Consider the following 20737-nt stretch of genomic DNA (forward strand, 5'->3'; position numbering starts at 1 on the left):
AAATCTGTATCTTAAATTTCAGTTTATTTGTAAATAATTTGTTGTTGGAGCTAAGAGGAAGGTGTAGAAATACCTACGTAGGTGGAACTGGCAAGAAAGGCACTCTGCTTTTGCTGGTGCTGGAAGGAAAACTGATCTTTCTTCTTTTTTTTTCCCATTTTTTTTTTCTTTTGGTGTGTTTTTTTCTTTGTTTTTTCAGTGTGTCCACTAAGCTAGACTTGGCTAATCTTAGGAAGTCCTACCAGGTCAGTGGTAGACTCCCAAGAGATACTGTCCAAGTGTGTTGTTGCCAAGGTATCAAGCCGGTATGATTTTATGGTCGTTCTGTTGCATTAATTGGGCTTTCAAGCAAATTTTAATAGGTCCAGACCTGTGTCCGTAGTGGATTTGCTACTTGCCTCCTGCATTGCACAAGGGAATCTCACAGACCATCAGCTGCACAGCTTTCCTTTCAGTTTGGCTTCCAGATTTCATACCCAATTCAGAACAGCATTCCTTGCAGTCTTTAATTAACCTCCAGCCTGGGTTGTTTGCATGTTTTAATTTGTGAAGGGGACTCTTGGATGCTGATGCTAATCTAGGGTGTTATTCCTGCTGCCGTCCCCCTTGTCAAACGTTTGCATGGACTTGGGTGCTGGTGAAGATCAGAGGGGTTTGTGTGTGCACTTGTAAGTGTAGGGAGATGAAAGCTGGTGGTGTTTGAAGTACCACAGCTATTGCAGAATAACTTCTTTTTCTCCCCAAGAAGCAACATTCAAGGAGACATCTTGGTGATGAGTACGCATGCAACCTACTGATAGGGCTGTACATGGGAATGATTTCCTTGTATTTTGTGTTGCTTTTGCTTCCTTCCCCCCACCCCCCTCCTTAACTGCACTTTTTGATACCCATCATTGTATGTAGTCACTTCTAAGCACCAACTACTGCGTGATTGACATGACAAGTCTTTCAGGGTTGTCTTAGGAGTCATGTAAGAGGCTTTGATTTTCTCGGGGAATGGGACGCAGAAAGTTTTATGATGCTGTCTCTTCACGCTGGTTTCAGTTCAGCCAGCTGAGGCGGTGTGTGCACACCTGCCAGCCTAGATCAGCCAAAAAAAAAAAAAAAAAAAAAATATTATTCCCCCTGAGGAAGGGACAGGAAGGATCCAGCTGGGGACAGAGGATGAGGTTCTCTGACTTGACCCACCCTTTTCTCTGATGATCACAAGGATGCTGTAAATCTTCCCGCAGCGAACGATTCTGGACCATTTCCAAGCCTCAAGAAATTGCATGTTATGATTCTCATTGCCGGTGCAGCTGGTTTAGCGGTTTAGGTAATGCAATGACAGGCACTGATAGTTGGAATGCAATAAAATGACTTGGAAAATGCATTTAGTCGTGAACTCTGTGACTTTTGCTCTCATACTTTGGTCTCTTGGAGCGTGGTGCTGATACTCCGTTAAAAGATCAAGAGGCAGGAATTTCCTTCTGCCTGGAATTTACCAGTGCTGGGGAAATACATATGCACGCACATCTACCTACGCAGTGGCAAGGTCCCCTTTTAAACATGGTCTGTGTTGGTTTTTTAAGTGCCTATAACCAGGTCCTGCTTTTCAGCCAACAAAATACAGATTTGAGAAAAGGTCAGTGGGAAGCGACTGCTGAACTTCTATAAGCTTTAACCAAATCGTGAAAATGTAGTTGTATTGAATTGTTGGCGGGTGTCACCCAACAGTGATGTGATTTTTTTTTTTTTCCCCCCCCTTTGATTCTCCTTTTTTTTTTTTTACCATAGCAACTATATAAAGTGTATTTAAAACACTTCCATTTGGAGATAGTATAGTGGAGCAAGTATATGTGCCGTGAATAGGTTTTACAACATTTTCCTTCATGTGTTTAGATATTTATTTTTTTTCTAAGCTGAGAAAGGAGATAAGTGTATGCAAGAATTGCTTTGGTATTTCATTCTTTGCTTATGGCATGCCTTTCAGATAACAGGGCTTCTGTGCAGTCCTTTTTTTGCTTTTTGGAGGGGAGTATGCAGATTTTCCCTTTGTGTTTTTGGTCTCTGGTAACGTGTATCCCTTTGCAAAATCACAGTATCATTTGGTGTGGCTTGTAAACAGAAAGATTGCAAGATCCCAATATGAAGTCAAAACGATATTGCAAAGCAAGACCACGGCAGTAAAGCTCATCCAGGTCCTACGTATTTCTACCGGTGACTCCAGCTGGGTGCTCTTATTTTTTGATCCTTCTCCATCTTCTTGAGTCATACAAACAGTTAACTAGCTTGTACAGCGTTTCACTTAGATATTATTATATATATATGTATATAAAGATGCTGCTAGCTGCTTTCTTAAAAAGATTACGGTATCTATACAGATTGGATTACTAATACTATGTTTTACTAACAGTTTATCTCCACACAGGTAACACAAGTAGCAAGACAACCGGGTCCTCCTGCCCCATCCCCTTACACTGCACATGAAATAAATAAGGGACACCCAAATCTTGCTGCAACGCCACCGGGACATGCATCGTCCCCTGGGCTTTCACAGGTAAGACCTGGCACCGGAGCAGAGTGTTCCCAGCCTCCCTCTTTTCCTCTTGTCCGATTCTCAGCTTTGCTGCTCAAAACCAACATAGCTGTCTTGTCTGTGACCCATGTAGAAAACTTCATTAGTGAATATCTATCTGGCTCGAACCTTGCAGTGGCTTATAGGTAGCGCTCAGGTTTATTTAGGCATCAGTTCATTGTCAATTCTGTAACAGAAACTAAAAGCAACTTGAAAAATGGTAGGAAATGCTCATTGATGAGGAATGTGCTTCAGTGGTGGGTTAGGCTGCTGTGGGGCATGGTCTGACTTCCACTTTAAATGCTGTAAAAGTGCCTGATGTTCTCAGTTAGGAATTTTCTACTTCAGATGTTTTGTACAGGATGCTGTAATTCTGTAATTCTTCTAGGGAGTGGGACAGTAAAATGAATTACAAAAATGAATGCTAATAAAAAAAATGAAACAAAGGACTGATTGCAAAAGAAGTACAGAAGAAGAGATAAATAGGAGTTACAAGAATGGAGAAATAGCTTTTAGTAAGATGTGGAATGAATTGGTCTTTTTGTAGTCTTTATTAGATGAATATTCTACAGGGTTGATGTGAGAGTGGAGAAGCTTATCTTAAGGAAGGGGCAAAAGAGACAGGTTATGAGGTTTAGAAAGAGGGGAGATAAAAGGTGCAGGGTGGGGAAAGTGGGATATGTAAAACATTGAGGTTTGAAGTAGAGGAGAGCCTTGCGTTTCGTTTGCTCCTGTTCAGTTTGTGCTTGTTCATATCAATGGTACAAAGTAGGAAGATGCGAGTAGGTTGGCTTCGTGCTGAGCAAGGTGTGAAGTGGGGAGGCAAGGTGACAACTGAGGATGGGCTGGGGACGGCTGCGAGGCGGCGGGGAGAGCCTTGAGCGTGTTGCAGAGCTGGGAGAAGGCAAGCTTTCTAGTCCTCCTGCCGGCCTCTTTAATGTGGATGAAATATTAAACTGCAGCTGACCTTTTAGACGAGGAGATGCGTGAATAACAAATAAGGTCGTGTAAGGAGCACTTCACCTTAATATTACACATTTCTAGGTAAAACTTGGGGGGAAAACTGGGAACTTGTGGTCATGTTGAAAATGTGCAAACGCTCATCCTTTACGGAGTGGGAAATTAGAGGCTGAAGTATCTATTAAGTAGCTTGCAGGCAGCAGGCAGCAGTGTCAGAGCCATTTCTTGCACTCTTGCTGCATGGCTGTTGGAAATAAAGTCTCTGGTTTGAAGACTGAGCCTCACATAACAGAGGGAGGACGTAGCAGGGTTGCAGAGCAAACCCTAAAATGTTGTCTGGCTTGTGTCGTATATCAAGAAATTTAATTCCTGGTAAACCTCGTCAACAGACGGTAGCTAATCATGTGGCAGATAAGAGGGGAAGAAAGAGAAACTTCTAGTCAACCTCTTTAAAAAAAAAAAAAATTCTAATCAAGATTTTTTTTCTTCCCTTAATATTTTCCTGTTGAGTCAGTGCATACGTAGAGAGCAGGCTCTGTGCCAAATCACCACTCCAGCCAGCGGGGAAAACGCTTGTTTCCTGTTCTGCTGGCTCTTATCGTCTTGGAAATGAGTGGCGGATTGTGTCACTCTGGTGCTGCTAGCAGGAGCGGTTTGACCTTACGTCCTCCATGTCAGCTGAGGATCCTCGAGGGCTCTAGGAAGATATTTGTCCTCTGACTCTATGGGGCTGGCCCTTGTGTGCTTAGTGAGAGGAAGAAAAAGCGAGATCCAAGGTTATATGCCCGGCGAAGCGTCCGTCATTGAGTGCTTTTGGGACTGCAGAGGAGTGAGGTCTGGGGAGCTTTCCCCGAGTGACTCCTTCAAAGCTGGGATTCGGTAGCAAAGCAGCAGAAATAGTGGTTTCTGTTCGTTCACAGCACGCACTTGCCTCTGACCAGGTATCTTTGTGTTGTGGCATCCCATCAGTTGACTCTCTCACTTGCAGCTGGAGGTGATGATGCAGAATCAAAAGGGAAGTGCCTACGCTTGGGACACTTCCACCAGTAAGGCTTAAAAGGGGTCCAAGACTTTTTATGTAAGCAGTTACAGGATACAGTGTCCCCAGAGAAAGTTTTCTGTACCCCTGAACTATTAGAGGTTTGGGTAAACTTAAGTGTTTTGGGCTTTTTTAATACTAGAATTCTGAGTATTCTTATGTATGTCTCACGTCAACCCCTGTCAGGTGTTGAGTTTCAGTATTATATTATGGTAAGAAATTCCCCAGCTGAGTGTGGAGTGTTGGATGAAATTATTACCTTTTCATTGCATCTCTCATTTGTCCTCTGTGGGTTTCGTTGAATGCCCTCGTTGTGTATTAAGAAACGAGGTGAGTGGAAGTTTCCAATTTCCAGACGGCTCGCAGCTTTGTGAACATCTATCATGATTTCATTTATTTGCTTTCTTTTAGGTGAACAATCAAAATCCTTTAAAGCTCTCATCACTTGAAAGTTTTTTCCGTGCTGAAATTGTTCTTTCTCTGATTCTTGCATCCCTTAAATCCTGCTGTTTCCCTTTTGAGATGAAGGGACCTGAGCTGACATGGTGTTCTGATGAATGGGTTATTACTGATTCCTTTAACAGCAATGTAACACTTCACAAACTATTCTGTATCTTGACAACCTACGCTTTGTTGGTGATTGAATGAAGGTTGTCTTTGCATTTGTCCAGTTGTGTCTAATGGGTTGTGTTTGTGCGTGGCGAGGGGGGGGTGTGTTCTAGCTTAGAGAGCGTAGTTAAAAAAGTAAGGAAGAGACCTCTTCGTTTGAAACAGAATCTGATTAAGGGGTTGGTTTCTCCACCAGAACCGTGACTTACTGAATACTCATCAAATTGAGTCTTTCCAAGATAAGACTGCTGTTTAGGCAGCAGTGATTGAAAATATTTATGTATGTTTTGGGGCTTTGGGTATCACTTAGGTCTAAAAATAATGTTGCTAGTGGTAGAATATGTGTTACTTGCTCGTGCAATCACAAATTACTGAGTGCTAACTCTTGGTCCAGCGCTCAGCAGAGAGGTCAGTCCCTTGCTCATTCCTAGCAGGCATCTCAGCATCGCTCCTCTTGGAGCTCACAGTCGCTTACCGGTTTCTTCTAGTGGGGATCTTGCAGAAACCGTGTTGCGAAGGAGAATGGAGGGTTAATAAGTGCTGTGGTTCTGCAAATGGTCCCCTCTCTGTCCTGGCAGCTCTAAAGTTGCCTGTTCCAGTAAGTCTGGGTGATGGGTGATTAGGTAATACCTTAACATGCTGGTAAGTGATAAAAGGAACTACTGTCCCTTACAAAAGCTGTGGGCACTGGGACCTGGAGCACTTCGTAGAGCCCTGCAAACTTCTGTGGGACAAGAGGACAGCATCATGTTGAGTCATCTGTAAGAGAGGCTTTGGGAACCGCTGATCAGGAGGTGTGTGGGATATTGCATGTCTCCTGTGGGAAGGAAAGTCAGGTGCAAATGTATGTGGTACCTTTGTAGCTGGCTTTCCTTTAACTTTATTTAAATAAACAGAAACAAATGGTCATGCGGTGCTGTGGTTTGGTGTCTTTCTTCTACCTTTTCCATCTGACATAGCCAAACCAAGAGCAAGGCTTGCTGTTTGACTTCCTCCAAAGTCTTTCAGAATGACCAGCCGCTGGCACTTTACAAAAACCAATTCTGAAGGGCAGCAGCAAAATGGGAAGAGCTTGGCAGTGATGTGAAATGGTCCCACACCCCCGTCGCTGCAGCAAGAGACAGTGTTTCTGCTTCCCAAATTCCAGGGCCTTGAAATCATACTGCTGCTCTCAGGAATGTGTTGAACTCCGCTGGCGTTGGGGAATGCAGAGCACATGTTGCTGCAGTGATGTTATGGCCAGATGTGGCCCCGTGTACATAAAATTCCATATTTCTGCTGTTCCTTGCATGGAAGAGCCCCTGGTACCAACTGGGAGAGGAGGGGTGCATCTCCTTTGCCTCCTGTCTTGGCTTGCAGGCTTCAGAAGTAGCTTGTTTGAGAAAATTCGCTTTCTCAGCATACAGAGGGAAGCAGAAATCATTGAAAAGGAGCAGAGAAGTTTCTCCTTGAATGTAGCTACTGGATCAAGTTATCCTGAGATCAGACAGGGCATGGATTTACAGTGTGCCAGGCACCGCAGGGTAACTGCTTGCCTGAGCACACCCATCCCATGATGGATGTGAGATAGCCCAGTGCAAGTAGTGCAGGCAAAGAGCGTTCACACAGGCAGTTAACACAAAGCAGCTGAAACGCTGTAAATCTGCCCCCCACTCCGGCTTTATGTTGCAGTAATTTATGGTGTGGCCGTGTTAAGACAGGAATAACAAGAAAGTGGAGCTCTTCCAAAGCAACCAGACTGGGGTTTGGAAGGAGGCAGCAGGAAAATGCTTCCCTCTGTCCAGTGAGTGATGAAAAGAGGAGGAGAGGGCTCCTCCAGTTGTACCGTGAGCAGGAGGCAGCATCCGAAGCTTAGGATATCAGGAGAAGACCATTTCATCCCTCCTGGTGACCTAGGAGTGTTTTGAAGGATCCCAAGGAACAAGTGCAGTGGGTTCTGGCGCGTGAGCTGAAGCAACACAAGAGGGGGGAATGGTTTGGAAAAGACTCTTGGCTTTCTCCGCCTCAGCTTTAAAACTGCGGGCTGTGATGTGCATGCTGAGGGATTCTTTTAGCCTGGGACCACAGTATGTAAAACACCGACCAACCACGCTTGGAACAAATTGCCAGGAATTTCCTCTGTAATCAGGGAAATGTTTAGTTCTCGTTAAGAACACGCTGTGCACTGAGCAGATCGGCGCTTCGTGCCCATGGCTACCTCTCAGGCTAAAATGATGAAGTACCCAGTGAGCAGAGGACCCTGTGGCATCTATTGAGACCTGACTCCGAAGCTGGTTTAGTTACTGACAGCCGTGTTTAATACCCTTACCGTTTCTACCAACGTTGAGATACATCTGCAGAAAACAAAAGTGCAAGAGAACTGACTTCCCAGCATCTTGGTGTACAGAGATCTTGACTTCTAGGTGGCTGATTTAAATCCAAACCAGATTGTACTAGCTGAAACTTGTTACCATCTGGTTCTTTGCCTTAAGTGAAAAGAGTTTTGTGGTCTCATTCTGGTCCTCAAAAAATGTCACCATTGCTAAATTAGCGTTTGTAATAGCAGTGAGGCATTCCTTGGTACCTTAAGGTCTGGGAATCTGTGCCAGGAAGCGTGTCTGTGTGCCATCTGTGGCATGTTTATAGGCAATCCCCAAGCCCCCCCTTTATTATCTTGGATCCTTTCTCCAGGAGCTGGAATCCTGTTAGAACCGTGCTGTTTATTCAATACTTCCCTCTCATCATTTGTAGCCCAATTTTACGTTTTAGATGTTTTTAATAAAGTGACATTTACTAACGGATTGGAAGGGAAGGAGGAATGTAATTGCATCGTAACTTTGCCCGTTTGTGCCCTGTAGTAAGCTGGGTGCCCTGGGATGTGGTTGAGTGTTAACGGTGGCTGCTCACCCCTCGTGCTGGTGGCAGCTGCCTTCTGTGCCTTGTTACCGGTGAGCGACACGTTACGCTCCTCTTCCCCCAAGTGCAGCTATTCCCCGTTAATCGAGTCCGTGTATACTTTGCTCAGAAGTAATCTGCGTGAAGTCAGGTAGTAAACTTCCACGGCCCCTGGAGCACAAGGGGCTCCCTAATTTTATTTTTATTTTGTTCAGACACCCTGCCATTTCTGCCTTTTGAGAGCATCTTTTGTAGACACCTTGGTTGGAGTCAGTTCTCTTAAGCTTTGCAGGGAACTCGTCACCCAGAGAGTTTTTCCATCCAGGAACCTCCTTGTTCTATGTCAGGTGCCGTTAGAGCGGATTTCATGCTGATTAAAACCCGTGGAATCCTGTAACGTGTCGAGCAGGTACGGTTGTCAGTCAAGGTATTAATTATCAATCATCTTCGTGGCCACGCTGATGTGGACACAGAATGAAAGATTCAATTCTCCATGCGTTAAGTGAAGAAATTGGGGCTGGACCAGCCCAGGGAGGAGTTTGCATGTGCGTGCTGCCCCTCTGAGCGGTGGATTTTAGCTTCTTGGGTCTTCTGGCCATACCAGATAATGAGGATAAAAAGAATTTAAGCAACTAAACTCCTGATAGTGCTTTGTGGGCAAGAAACCTGCCTTCTGGACACATGTGTTAATGTTTTCGGGGTTTTTTTTTTTTCTGAGCAGTCAAGAATTTGACCTCTCGTGCTTTTCTTCTGTGTGCTTCCATACGTCCAGGTTAGGCTTCTTTGCAACCCCTGTTTTTAATGCAGCTCACTAATTCGGAGCTTGCAGGAATATATGGCTGCAGGTGGAGATTTGAAAATGCGAGTTATTTAATGGCTGATAAATCCAGGAGAAGTGTAATCTTCTTTGGGCCTTTGTGTTAAAGACCTTCTGGAAGTGCAGCTGAACTCTCTGTTTTGTAATAGGATTAGTAGGTTTTTGATTGGGTTAATAACGCTGGGAATATTTGCTCATATAACGTATTTCATTATTTTTGATTCATTGCTGTGCCTTTTTACCTCATTAGTTTAAATCTGAGCAAATCTGCACTGGAAGTGGAAAGCATGTCTGTGTCTCAGCACCTGCTACCAGGGTCGTTTGTGGAGGGGTGCCCAACCTGATGGGGGTCTGCTAATTTGGGGAGAGCAGCTGGGTGTAAGAAGTGCAGGAAGGGAGATCTGGGATAGTGGGAAGGCATAATGTGCCTTCAGATGCTGATTAATGCTGTTAACTTTAGTAATTATTTAACCTTGGAAACAGTTAAAGGCACAACGTAGGTGGGATGAATGAATTCGGTTTAATATCTGTGCATTTCAGAAGGGCTAGAAGCAGCCTTTAATTCTTCCTTTTTCTAACAGGGAAAGGAAAGAAAGGAAAATCCGTTACAATTTTATCATGTACGTGTGCAAAGGGAAGATTGCAGCACAAATACTGAGTCTGGCCGGGACTAGGTCTGCTTGCAGACCTGCTCCCTCGCTGCTGCTCCTGCGTTTTGCAGTGGATTGCTGCTTTGAGAGGTGTGTTTAATACTTCTCTGTGTGGTCTTGTTGCCCTGAGGGGGAAGATACATATTTTTTTTCTACTGCTGCTCGAGCTTTTTCTTTCAGAAGGGACCCTGGCCTGGTTCAGAGTCTGTCCTGGGCTGTCCACCTTGGTGTAAACTGAGTTATTTTGAATAAAAAAGCTCTCACAGTAGGTGTGTTGGCCATCCGGCGCGTCCTGGATGCATGATCTAGCGGGAGAGTTTTCATTTGGTTTGTGATACAATTGTGAATCAAAAGCAGCTTTAAAATTGCCAGTAACTTTCTTTTTTTAGGGGGTGGGGTGTGAAATAGCGTTTTTAATAGAAAATCAAACTCTTCTGTTAACTGTCTTAAAATTCTGCAAATCCCTTTCTTCAGGACTTTTCCGTGCATGTTTTCTTTTCTCACAGTCATGTGGACTGTGCTTTATTTTGATGTTTTTCAGACTTTACCACTTGTCGAACCACATTTTTCTTCATAATGCAAGAAGACAAAATAATGTGAGGCAACTTGCCATTTTCTTATGTTTAATAATTTCTATTCTGGTATTCCTTCTGCAATAATACCTTCTGTTCTGTGCGACTTAATGGATGTTTTCTTGCATGCTCCAGAAAATACATAGTTTTTAAACAAACACAATGTGTTGCAGAAGGCAATATGTCCCAATAAATGCCAAAGTCAGCAAAAAAAGTCAGAGCTTTACACGGTCTGTATTTTATAACCATAGAGGGCATAAAATATCCCTGCAACTAGATCAAACTGGGGAGAAAGAGACACTGAATTACTGGAGTGTGCTGTTAGCTGTTGTGCCAGGCTGGGGGACTGAAGAATAAGCTCTGGAGCCATTTTTTTTTAATATTTATATATATATATAAGGAGCACAAGAGGATGTGATGGCTACGGAGCGGTAATTCCACTTCTGGCTCCTTGTGGCCTGGAAGGGCTGTGCCCGTGTTCTCCATAGACCCCTCCTTACGGTGCCGTTAGAAACCGGTGATTTATTTAGTTGCTTTAAACGGTCTGAATTAGCACAAAGCTGTATGCAGTGGTATTTCTGGGCTTCAGTGTAACGGAGTAAAATGGAAATGGAATGTTTTATTTGATTGCTGCCATGGTGTCATAAAAAGGTTGAGGTTGAATGAGAGATGGAGATCATCTCGCTGGAGCGCCTGCTCAAAGCTGGGTCGGAGCAGGTTACTCTGGACCATGTCCACTTGGGTTTTGAGTATCTCCAGGGATGGAAACATCCTTAGAGAGAGATGGAAGGTGACAAATTATGGAGCTTTTTTGTCTTGGAGGAAAGTAGGATAAAAGCTGCAAACATGTGGTTTGACATCAGCGTGGTGTAGGGGTCTCAGCTGACTGCAGGTTGTGTTCCTGAGCACAAGTATTCATCCTCAAAGTTCATGTTCTGGTTAAAATGGGACAAAATGGTACAGGACAAGCGAAAGGCATGTTGTAAATGGAAGGGTGTACCCGCTAAGATTCACAGATCCGCTTCCAGCAGCGGAGATGTTGTATTTCTGCCCCCAGCACACATAGACTTGCACATACATTCTTTATTTTTGAGTACCCTTATTATGGGAAATACTAATTCACTTAATTATGTAATGGTCATTACCAGACCACCCCCAGGCTGTGGGCCATGTGCTGCAGTCAAGGTGGGGACTGTAATTTCAGTCTCTGTGAGGAGCCAAGTTAAATCCATGCTAGTATTTACAGATATTATGAAATAATAATCTACTGTGACATTATCCTTGCTCTCGTGCCTTTGTTAACAACAGTTTTGAATCTAGGCACATTCCATGTTGATAGATGAAGTAACAAAAGTGTCTTTGGGAGGGGGACAGCGGCTAGCAGGACATCTGTGCACCTTGAGGTCTCAAAATTACACTTGTTTAAATATTTCACTCTGCATCTTTAGCTGACCCACATCACTGCAGTCTAAAATTTGGTAGGGGCTTACCGGCTTGAGTGTCTTACCTTTTTTTAAAAAGCAAAAAGATGATTGTTTCCTCCCCAAAGCTTTGTGTTCTGTTTACCTTTGCACTAAGGGACAGTTGCATCCCACAGTATAGCTGCTGGTAAAATAATTGCAATTATTATGTTAAAAACGTAAGGTAAGCCTGAACTGGGGAGGTGGCGCCTCAAGAGAGGGACACTTTCTGTCTTGCTTTTCCTTTTCACCCTCTTCCTTTGTAGCATCCCTGCAAGAATAGTAACGACAGTGTCTTAAGCAGGAAGGAAGGGAGTGCGTATCTGGTGTCTGTGTTGTCCTTTGCACAAACTCTCTTTGTCCGAGGAGGAGGAAACCATGTTTCCTTCGCTGCCTTCCCTCAGTGACAATCTGATTATTCATGTTAAAGTAGGAAAAATGCCTGTAGCTCTGCAGTTAATACGTGGGATTCTCTTTCCTGGCTCAGCTTGCTGCTTTTGCCCCTTCAATGCATGAATGTTAAATCATACGAAGCCCTAAAAAAAGTGGTTAAAAATCTAGCAGGGCAGGTAATGACACAGCTGATGCACCCAGAGACAAACTGCTGCAGAAGAAAAGGATAACAGTGGTTGAGCCACATTTGTGGGAGAAGTAATTCCTCTTGGGTCAGGGTATTTGTATCCATTTAAAGGCTGAGTTTACAAACATGGGGAATGCTGAAGGTTGGGCTTGTGGAAAAAGGGGGGAGCAGAAACCAGTATGCTTGCAAGGAGGGGGACCAGTGAGGATGCCGACTGCTGCAAGCAGTGCAGGCTCTTCTCTGCTTGTTCTTCTTGTCTGTGGTTTGGTGACTCCCTAAAGTCAGGCACGACACCTGGAGCTAACAATCATCTGGCATTTTGAGGAAACAGCTTTTGAAAAAAAAAAAATATTTAAATAACCGCACCAAGCAGTCACAGTCCTTGCTTGCTCTTTGCTTCCATCCAAATCCAAACCTCGAAGCTTCCTAGTAAATCCAACATGCAAAGATTTTGTACCAGTTGTCACAAGTTGGTCCCATCCCAGCCCCTTCCTTCATCAGGAGCTGGGTATTTGCGCTGTAATTGTGTTAAATTCTGTTTTTAAGTGGAAACCCTTAATCTGTACAACCTGTTCAGTGTCAGAGAAGAGCTCTGGCATCATTGATTTTAATGGGGATTTGAATATTCCAAGTAATATATACCAATATGTGCAGAAAAACAGTGTTTTGAAGTTACTGATGCATCTTACAGGGTAGCAGCACTGGCTTATAGAGAGTCAGCAAAGTAGAACTGCCGTGTATTTTTTATTTTACGGGGCTGCTGTTGATGAGGACAAGCTGATTTCAGTGATGTTAGATAATATGCAAATGAGCTGCTTAAAAAAAAATATTGAAATTCTTGATGTGATGTGTACCAAAACCATGCATATTTGAACACGTAGCTGTGAATGAGGACTTCTATTTAACCAGAATAATCTGGTAGCATGTTTGATGATACGCAGTTGAAGTATCATTGTGAATAACGAAAGCCAAACTGTGAGCATTTAGAGGGAAATTGTCCTTGTTTATTGGTTCAGTCATCACTGTGCTATTTTTAAAGCTGTAAAGCAGGGATAGCTCACAGGAGTAGTGTGAGAATATGCTTTTTTGCATTATTTGAGAAGGTACTGTGTAAAAAGAAGTCTGAAATGAATAAATTTAATAATCCAGGTTTCTCCGTCATCGTTTGTAATATTTGCAGATGAGCTGGTTCTATATATTACAGATACTACAGGTTTTTTTCCTACCATGCTCAAATTATTCACGTTACACAAGCCAGACAGCAGCTTCAAAGTCTGCCGTGACCCTGTTCTGCTGACTGCAGGGCACACCGGGAGGGAAAAAAAAAAATGATGATACGTTTGAATTACCTAGTTACCAAAATAGTAATAAAAATCAAGTATGTTCCAAAGAAATATGCAGGAGCTGAGTAATGTCACGCTTGTGTTCAGATGCAGGAACTAACCTGAGCTGGTTGCAGCAGGGGTTTCCAGGTGTTCTGGTGACATTGGTCCGTGTCCAAGGGAATGCTTCTCGATGTGTCAAGCACGGTTCACTCCTGCAGGGTTTCTGTGCGCTGCTTTGGCACTTATTTCTCTTTCCCCGCAGGTCCTTATTGCTTGTACATGCAGCTGTTTGGAGGGCTGCTGAAATGATGTAGGTGGTGTAGTTTTGTTAGGCATTTGTCACCAAGGTGGGTGTTTCTAGCTTGGCAACATAACCCTGAGCAAAAGTAAGACTAAGGGGGGCAGAGGGAGACTGAGAAGGGCTCATGTGGCTGGTTTGGCTTCTCATGGTGTTGATCTGTGAGTGCAGCTGGATTAAAAGATCTAATTCTTTGCTATCTGAGCTCTTCCCACACGTTGTTAACTCTGTGGTGAAGTGGCTGAATCCTGGGCAACTCCAGAGATGCCACCGTTGGGAGCCCAGTTAATGTAGTTAAAAAAGGATTTTATTTTGTCCGTTGCCAACATACTAATTTTAGGTCAAAGCTGCTTCACCTCCAGTTCAGTCATCTCTGCTGCAGCCCCTGGGAGGCTGGTAAGGGGGACAGTGAGAGCAGGAACCTCTTCATCCCTTTCACTTGATGCTACCGTTGTTCATAAGTCAGCACCCGGATGGAAAAACGAGCCTTTCATTAGCGCTGTGGCTTCTAGGCTGTAGCAGTAGGAGATTCTGGGCTGTTCCCAGATGCTCTGGCTGTAGCTGTTATCTCTGCCTTGCAATAATACTGCTTTTCATAATCAGAAAAAAAAATACAACCTTGCTGCAACATTCAATCTGGAAGTTTCAAACCTTTTTGCAGTCTCCTGAAGCCAGCAACACTGCTGAAAGAGCACAGGAGCAAACAGTTGCGTTTGGGGGGAAGACGGGAGAGCTGCCTCTGCTGACACCGTGCGTTTGTGCTGATACACACCTGTCTGAAAACTGGGGCCGTTCAGAAACCAAAGCTTGAGGAAAAAGAAGGGCTCTGGTTTTGTAGGAGGCAAATCTGAAGCAATCTGAAGAACTGCTGTTCTAGCATGTGCTTGCCTGCAGACTAGTTTATTAGGTCAAAATGAAGATACAGGTTTTTTTTAAAAAAAAAAATAATCAGAGGATTAAAATTTAAGAACTGAACGCTGAGAGATTTCTGCTTATTGGGTACTACGCAGTTGCAGTTGTTTCGTAGGACAGTGATTTGATTTCAGGGAGGGCAGAGCAAATCCAACTCAACAGATAAATGATGATTCAGAATTAAAGCTGCGTCCTTGCTGGCACCATCTTTCCTCGCTTGTGAACCAAGTGATGGTTTATGCTGCTGCGGGGGGGATTTCTACACCTGCATCTGAAGCCAAACTCCTGTGCAGGTCAGTGACCCAGGGGGAAAATTCCTGAGAGGCTCCAAGAGCAGCCTCGAGGGTTGGTGCATCAGCACAGCCTGTCCTGCACTCCCTGTTGTGGTTTTCCTCGAGGAAAACAGTTCAGCAGCTGGAAGGAAAACTGAGTCCGTTTTTTAAAAATGGGGATAGAAAGGAAACATCTGTGCAGTGATCTTGCCGGTGACTCTTGTGGTGCTGTCTCCTATACCTTGCTCCAGGGGCAGCTGCATTCTGTGTCAGGGAGCTTGTGTAAATAAGAATTTATAAAATTTAGGGTTGGGGATCCCTTAGTATACATGACGGTGTTACTCTAAGTGCCCATCGGGTTTGGTTTTAATCAATATTTAGCATTTAACTGGGTCAGTGAATGTTTTGGTCAAAGACCACTGTCGTGCAGGAACACCTGTACATCCAGAGGAATGTGTGTGGTTTTGCTTGGAGGCCTTTTGGAGGGAGGGAGAGATCTTGCAACAGTATTATCCCATTTCCAGCTGAAGAATATTTTTGCTCTTTTCTCTCTCAACGTAAAATAGTAAAAAAAAATCTTTGTGACAGTAGACATGGTGGCACTTCCAGTAAGCTTTTAGCTGGGTACTCTCTGTCAGCGCAGTGATCTGAATGCTCAAATGAGATATAAACCACTACAGCAAAGTATCATATTTTTTTTATTCACGTGTGAGCATCACATTGCTTTCTGTTGTGGCCACACACACACAAAAAAAAATGCCCTTTAGGGTCGCTCCAGGATAGCTAACGGCTGCCTGTGGCCCCAGCATGCTTCCTATTGTTATAAAACGTTTTGCTTACGCCGTCATGTTCCTCCCAAAGAGATTAAAGCTTTTTGCTGGCATTCAGCAGAGTTTCAGCTCACCCTGGACCGGAGCGCGATTGCTGCGTTGGTGTTACTGGGAAGAAACTGGGAGTCCGAAGGTTTTCTCAGCCAAGGTCACAGCGATAGCGATAGTAATAGAGCAGCAGGCTCCTGAGTCACGGTCATGTGTTGGAACTACAAGACCATTTCTCCTCCTCGTATGTAACCAGTAAATATAGACCCAGCTGAACTTCCTAAGTCAAGAGAGGATTCAAGAAACGACGACAGGACTTAACCCCTTCCCACGTTCAACCCAACCGTGCTGCTGAAGGCAGAAAGCTCACCAAGCAACACCTTTCTGCCTGGGGATTTAAAGAGTTTTGTTCCAAAAAAAAAAAAAAAAAAAAATTTCCACCGGCTGCAGGAGGCAGAGAGCTGCGTGACTCAGCTTTTTCTGACCCTGATGTGTGTACTTTGCCTGTTTATTCCCAGTACAGTCAGTACCGAGGGAGTCATGTTACGCAGCAGGCTCAGTGTTTATTAACCAGCTTGGGAACTGATCTAAGAATAACTTTTTTCATTTGTTTTGTTGGTAGTGTTTTTGTTGGGTTTTTTTTGCTTAGCACAGTCAGCAGCCCAAGGTGAATACTGCATGGAAAATGGATAGAAAGGGTTTTCCCCAGCAAGTTGTGGGAATACATAAACACACAACTATTATCGCCTTCCCCCCCGTGAACAGCCCCATCTGAAATATAAAATCACTAAGATGAAAGCTTTAAGGGAAGCAAATTGCTCTGCCTCAAAAGTGGAGCAGCTCAGCAGCCATCCGTTCTCTTCCACCTCAGGGTGCTGCAATTATTTGAACTTTAGGGATTTCAATGCCAGAATTTAGATGCTTCTGAACCAAATTTTTTATACAGAACGGTATTTGCTTCCCTGCCTTCCCCTCCACTGTAGTTTATTTTGGGGATTTGGGGAGCATTTCCTCACTGGTCTCTTCATTTGCTCACTTCATCCTCTGCACTTCAGCAGCAGTGTATAAAAGCCACGTTTCCAGCGTGACTGCATGTGATTATATTACTTTGTGTACCTATTTAGCTGCTTGGCACAGAAACAAGTCCTTTTGACAGATGAATAGATGCAATACTTTTCATCAGCTGACTTGTCTGAAAAGCAGTGGAGCGCTGTGATTATTCCGTTGGATGTTTTGATAGTTTATTCAGGCTACTTAGATGTGAACTTAGTACCTGCAGAACTTCATAAAGCACTTTCTTCCTCCCTTTCCCGCCCCCCCCCCCCCCCCCCCCTTGTGGATTTGACACAAATAGCAGCGAAGGCACACCTCCATCTGGTTGGAAGCCCGCCGAGCAGAAGCATTTGTTGTGTAATAGTTGTCAAAGATGTTTGTTTAGGTGATGCTTGTTGCCTTCGGTGGGATTTGGGTAGCGCTCGCTCCTCAAGGCTGCAGTTGTGAACCTCGCACCCCGAGCAGACAGCACTGGCTGTCCAAAATCGCCTTGTTTTGACGGCAGCTTCATAGCAGAAACCCTTCAGTGGCTGCTATTTAAGCTTTCCTATGCTTTTTTCTTCCTTTATAACATAATGCTGTGCTTATTCTGCTAGGGCTTAAATGCTGCGACAAATTTAACGCTAGATAGTGTCGTCTTGCGTTTGCCTCTCAGCCCTGCTAGTGTCAGAAATGACATCTGTTGTCAATGAGGTGGCTGTCTTTGGCAGTGTGTTTAAAAATGCCTGCTTTACAGTCATTCTGCTCAAACTCACGGGTTTTTTAGGCTTGGTGATAGCTGCAGTTTCTTTCTTTCAAATTGCCTTTTGCTTGGGTGATTAAAAGCCAACTAAGGCTGTTTTGGAGGTGAGGACCTTGGGGGTAGCATGGAATCTGTTTTAGGTCTGTCTTTTAGATCTGATTTAGGCTCTGTTCTGTTGTGTGCAAGTTAAACCTGAAGAAAACATGTTTTCACGAGCCTGGAGGAGGGGGAAAACAGTCGGTATTTTCTTTTCTCTTTGCTGAGATGCTGAGGGAGCAGCAGTTCAAACCATTTGGGATAAGGGCTCTTCCCTTGAGATGCGGAGCAGGGAGGCACAAGGAGCTGGTGGTCAGCTGGTTCGTTTACTGCCAGTGTTCAAAATATTTCCCGACGCAGTCACCTACCCAGCGTGCTCGCTGCGGCTGGCAGGCTGGTGTAGTGTCCGGACCCTTTGCAGGGTGCATGGATTGACGCAGAAAGCTGCTGATCCGCTGAGGGGAGAGGCCGTAATCTCACGTTGGGCAGAGATCCCAGGCGCAGAAAGTCACCAGCAAGCTCCTACAAACACAAACACAGGACAGCTTCTCGAGGTGGGGGACGAAAAGATCCCAGAGTTTCCCTTGTCTCGTTTGCACTCGATTACTCCGCGATCACTCGATGCTGTGGTGTCGGTACTGCTGTGAGATATGGTACATACTGTTTATTATACAGCATTGACACGAGCAGCTCAAGCAGAATCACACTTGTCAAATAAAAGGGGAAAATATTTGACGCTGCATCTGACATCTCAAAAAATTAGAAGGCTTCTTGCAAATTAGTTGCGAACACGAATTTGAGGTTTTGCCAGTGGTAAGAAGGGAGGGAAGTGCTGGCTGGAGAGGATTAGACCAAATGAGCTCCTGGCGAGGAGGGGCAGTGGAAAAACCTGCCCTGCTTACCTGCCAGAGGTTGCTGCTTCCATAGCAGGAGCAGATTAAAGCATTTAATTGCTCTTGAACCAGCGTCTTTGTTGCTGTGGTGATATCAACTACTACAGAAAGATGTTCTTCAGCTAAATATTCCACCAAGGGTGCTCCGTTGTCCTAAATCACACCAAAGATCTAGTGATAGGCTTGGAGACAGACATTTTTATCTTTTCTCTGATCCAAAAAGCAACGTGAGGATCGGGTAGAAAATAACAGAATGCCCTGCTAGCTGTCCTTAAGTGTCTGTGTATTCACGTTTAAGTTTTACTCTTTAATGATCAGTGTAAGTATTGTCCCGAAGCATAGGAATAGGAGGTATTGCAGCAGTAGGTGTTTGGGACGGGACTATTTTTGGACTATGCTCAGTCCTTTCCCCTCCGCCACATTTTATTTTGCCTTTTTTTTTTTTTCTTTTTTCTGAGACTGGAAAATTCCTCAGACGGATTGTTTCTAAAACTATATTTTCATTTACCTTGTATTACATTTTGATCAGCAGGAGATTAAGCAGGGATTTTATGTCTAGGGATGAAAAAGAAGAAAAAAAGAGTAACACAGGCTCCAGCTGTCTCGTAGACACTCTGCGGGGCACAGGACACTGGTCAGTGTGTGCTGGGGCACTGGGTGGTGGATGTCTTTCAACAACGAGATGTACTGGGTGCTCTTCCAAAACAAGATACATTTTTGCTGCAAAAGCATCCTACGTTTGCTCACATTGAAAGGGCTGAAGAGGCTGAGCTGTGGGTGAGGTCTGTGACTGCTGTAGGACTCAGCCTGGGAGGTGAGAAGTAAGCACATGCTTTACCCAGTGGCATACTATTATGGTAGCTTTATTTTGTTAGAAAAACTCTTCTTAAATTGCTTTCTTTTCCTTTAAAAACATACATCCTTCACCTTGTAGGGACTGGTTGATTTTTCCCTTGAAAGCCAGAACGTGCCTGATTATACTTGGCACAGTTTGCTAATTCAGACCTGGAAGTTTTTGCAGGCTTCAGGACTGAATTTCTTTCTAGAAGCAGCACGCTTTATGTTGTTTCTACACCACTCCTTGAGCTATTTGCCTAAACCAGCTTCAGGCTTTATGCTCGATCACCTCTCTTGACAGCTGAAGTTTTATCAGGTTTTTTTTCTTTCTTTCTTCAGTACAAATAGGTAAAACTTACTTTTATTGTTTAAAAACTTAATTGTTCAAATAAAATATATAGCACAGTTCAAATCAAAGACACCCCGAAACGTGCCTGCAGCCTGGTGCCGTGAAACCTGTTCTCCCAACACCACATTACGGGCTGAAATGGGTCCCTTTGTTCCTTAGACCTGCTCTAGGATTTTAATGCAAGGGCCATGAAATTCAAAGACGAGAAGGCATTCTTCAGCGAGGCTTGCGGCATGAATATATCATCATTCTGTGTACAGAGAGGGATTGCGATGTTTTTAAGCGTATCCTCTCCTGTAATCTCTTCCATGAACCCAAAGAGAAGTCCCAGAGGAGACCCAAGACCTTATGAGCACCTTGATTCATTGAGTAAATCTGATAGTACGTAGCCAGGAGGTTAGCGGGGACCGTGGGTGCCATTAGCAGTGCCAGTATCCAGAGGTGGCACCACAAGGATGTAGACAGTGAAGGGGGAAGAGCTGAGGAGCTGGAAAAGTGACTTGTGATGGAGCTGTGCAGGAGCTACAGGGCAGTGCATAGAGTTTGGGCTAATGCCTCTTGAAAGTGAAGGTTGGTGCAAGCTAGTGGCTGGTTTCTGTGCCATTACAATAATAAACTATTATTTTTTAAAAAAAGTAAGTTATAGGGGGGTTTTGTTTCTTAAAAAAAGGAAAAAGGTGCTCTGTAAAGTTATTTCTAAATGTTTTGTTAAAACGTGATCGTAACTCTACAGCTCAAGTTTATTGTTACTTTGGGCGTATAACATGAGGGAGAGCATCTGGTGGTATAAATTGTTATAGCCCATGGAAATCAGTGGAACTATGAAAAATTCACCCAACCCGTGGTCTGCCTGACATCTGTGACAACTTTGGGCCATTTCATTGTGTTGCAGACGCTTTAAAGCAGCAGTGGCTTGTATTAAAGGCATTTGAGCTTGTTTCTTGCCGTTTGTCTTATTTCGGAGGATTTATCGGCGATACCTACAGTTCCAGCTTTCCTTGGAAACAGGTTCAGAGGAAACTTTTGGGAAGGAGGTGGTTGGCCAACACGGGTTGTGACACGGTGTTCCACTGATGTGCCTCTT

At 44.1% G+C, this 20737-nt stretch overlaps 1 protein-coding gene across 21 annotated transcripts in view; it reads left to right on the forward strand.

Annotated features, from left to right (window-relative positions):
- EIF4G3 (eukaryotic translation initiation factor 4 gamma 3) overlaps nucleotides 1-20737 on the forward strand; it is a 148353-nt gene that overhangs the window by 48271 nt on the left and 79345 nt on the right. For 18 of the 21 annotated variants that reach the window (XR_008821076.1, XR_008821075.1, XM_056333788.1 and 15 more), the window contains exon 3: nucleotides 2396-2539. Coding sequence is in view for 19 of the 21 variants with exons in the window: in XM_056333788.1 (XP_056189763.1) it covers nucleotides 2396-2539 (144 nt within the window). In the remaining 2 variants the exon portion in view is untranslated. The remainder of the gene's footprint in view (nucleotides 1-2395; nucleotides 2540-20737) is intronic. The other 3 variants (XM_056333775.1, XM_056333785.1, XM_056333791.1) reach the window with 1 other exon arrangement.

This window comes from Falco biarmicus, chromosome 3 (genome assembly GCF_023638135.1).
Source record: "Falco biarmicus isolate bFalBia1 chromosome 3, bFalBia1.pri, whole genome shotgun sequence".
NCBI classification, from domain to species: Eukaryota; Metazoa; Chordata; class Aves; order Falconiformes; family Falconidae; genus Falco; species Falco biarmicus.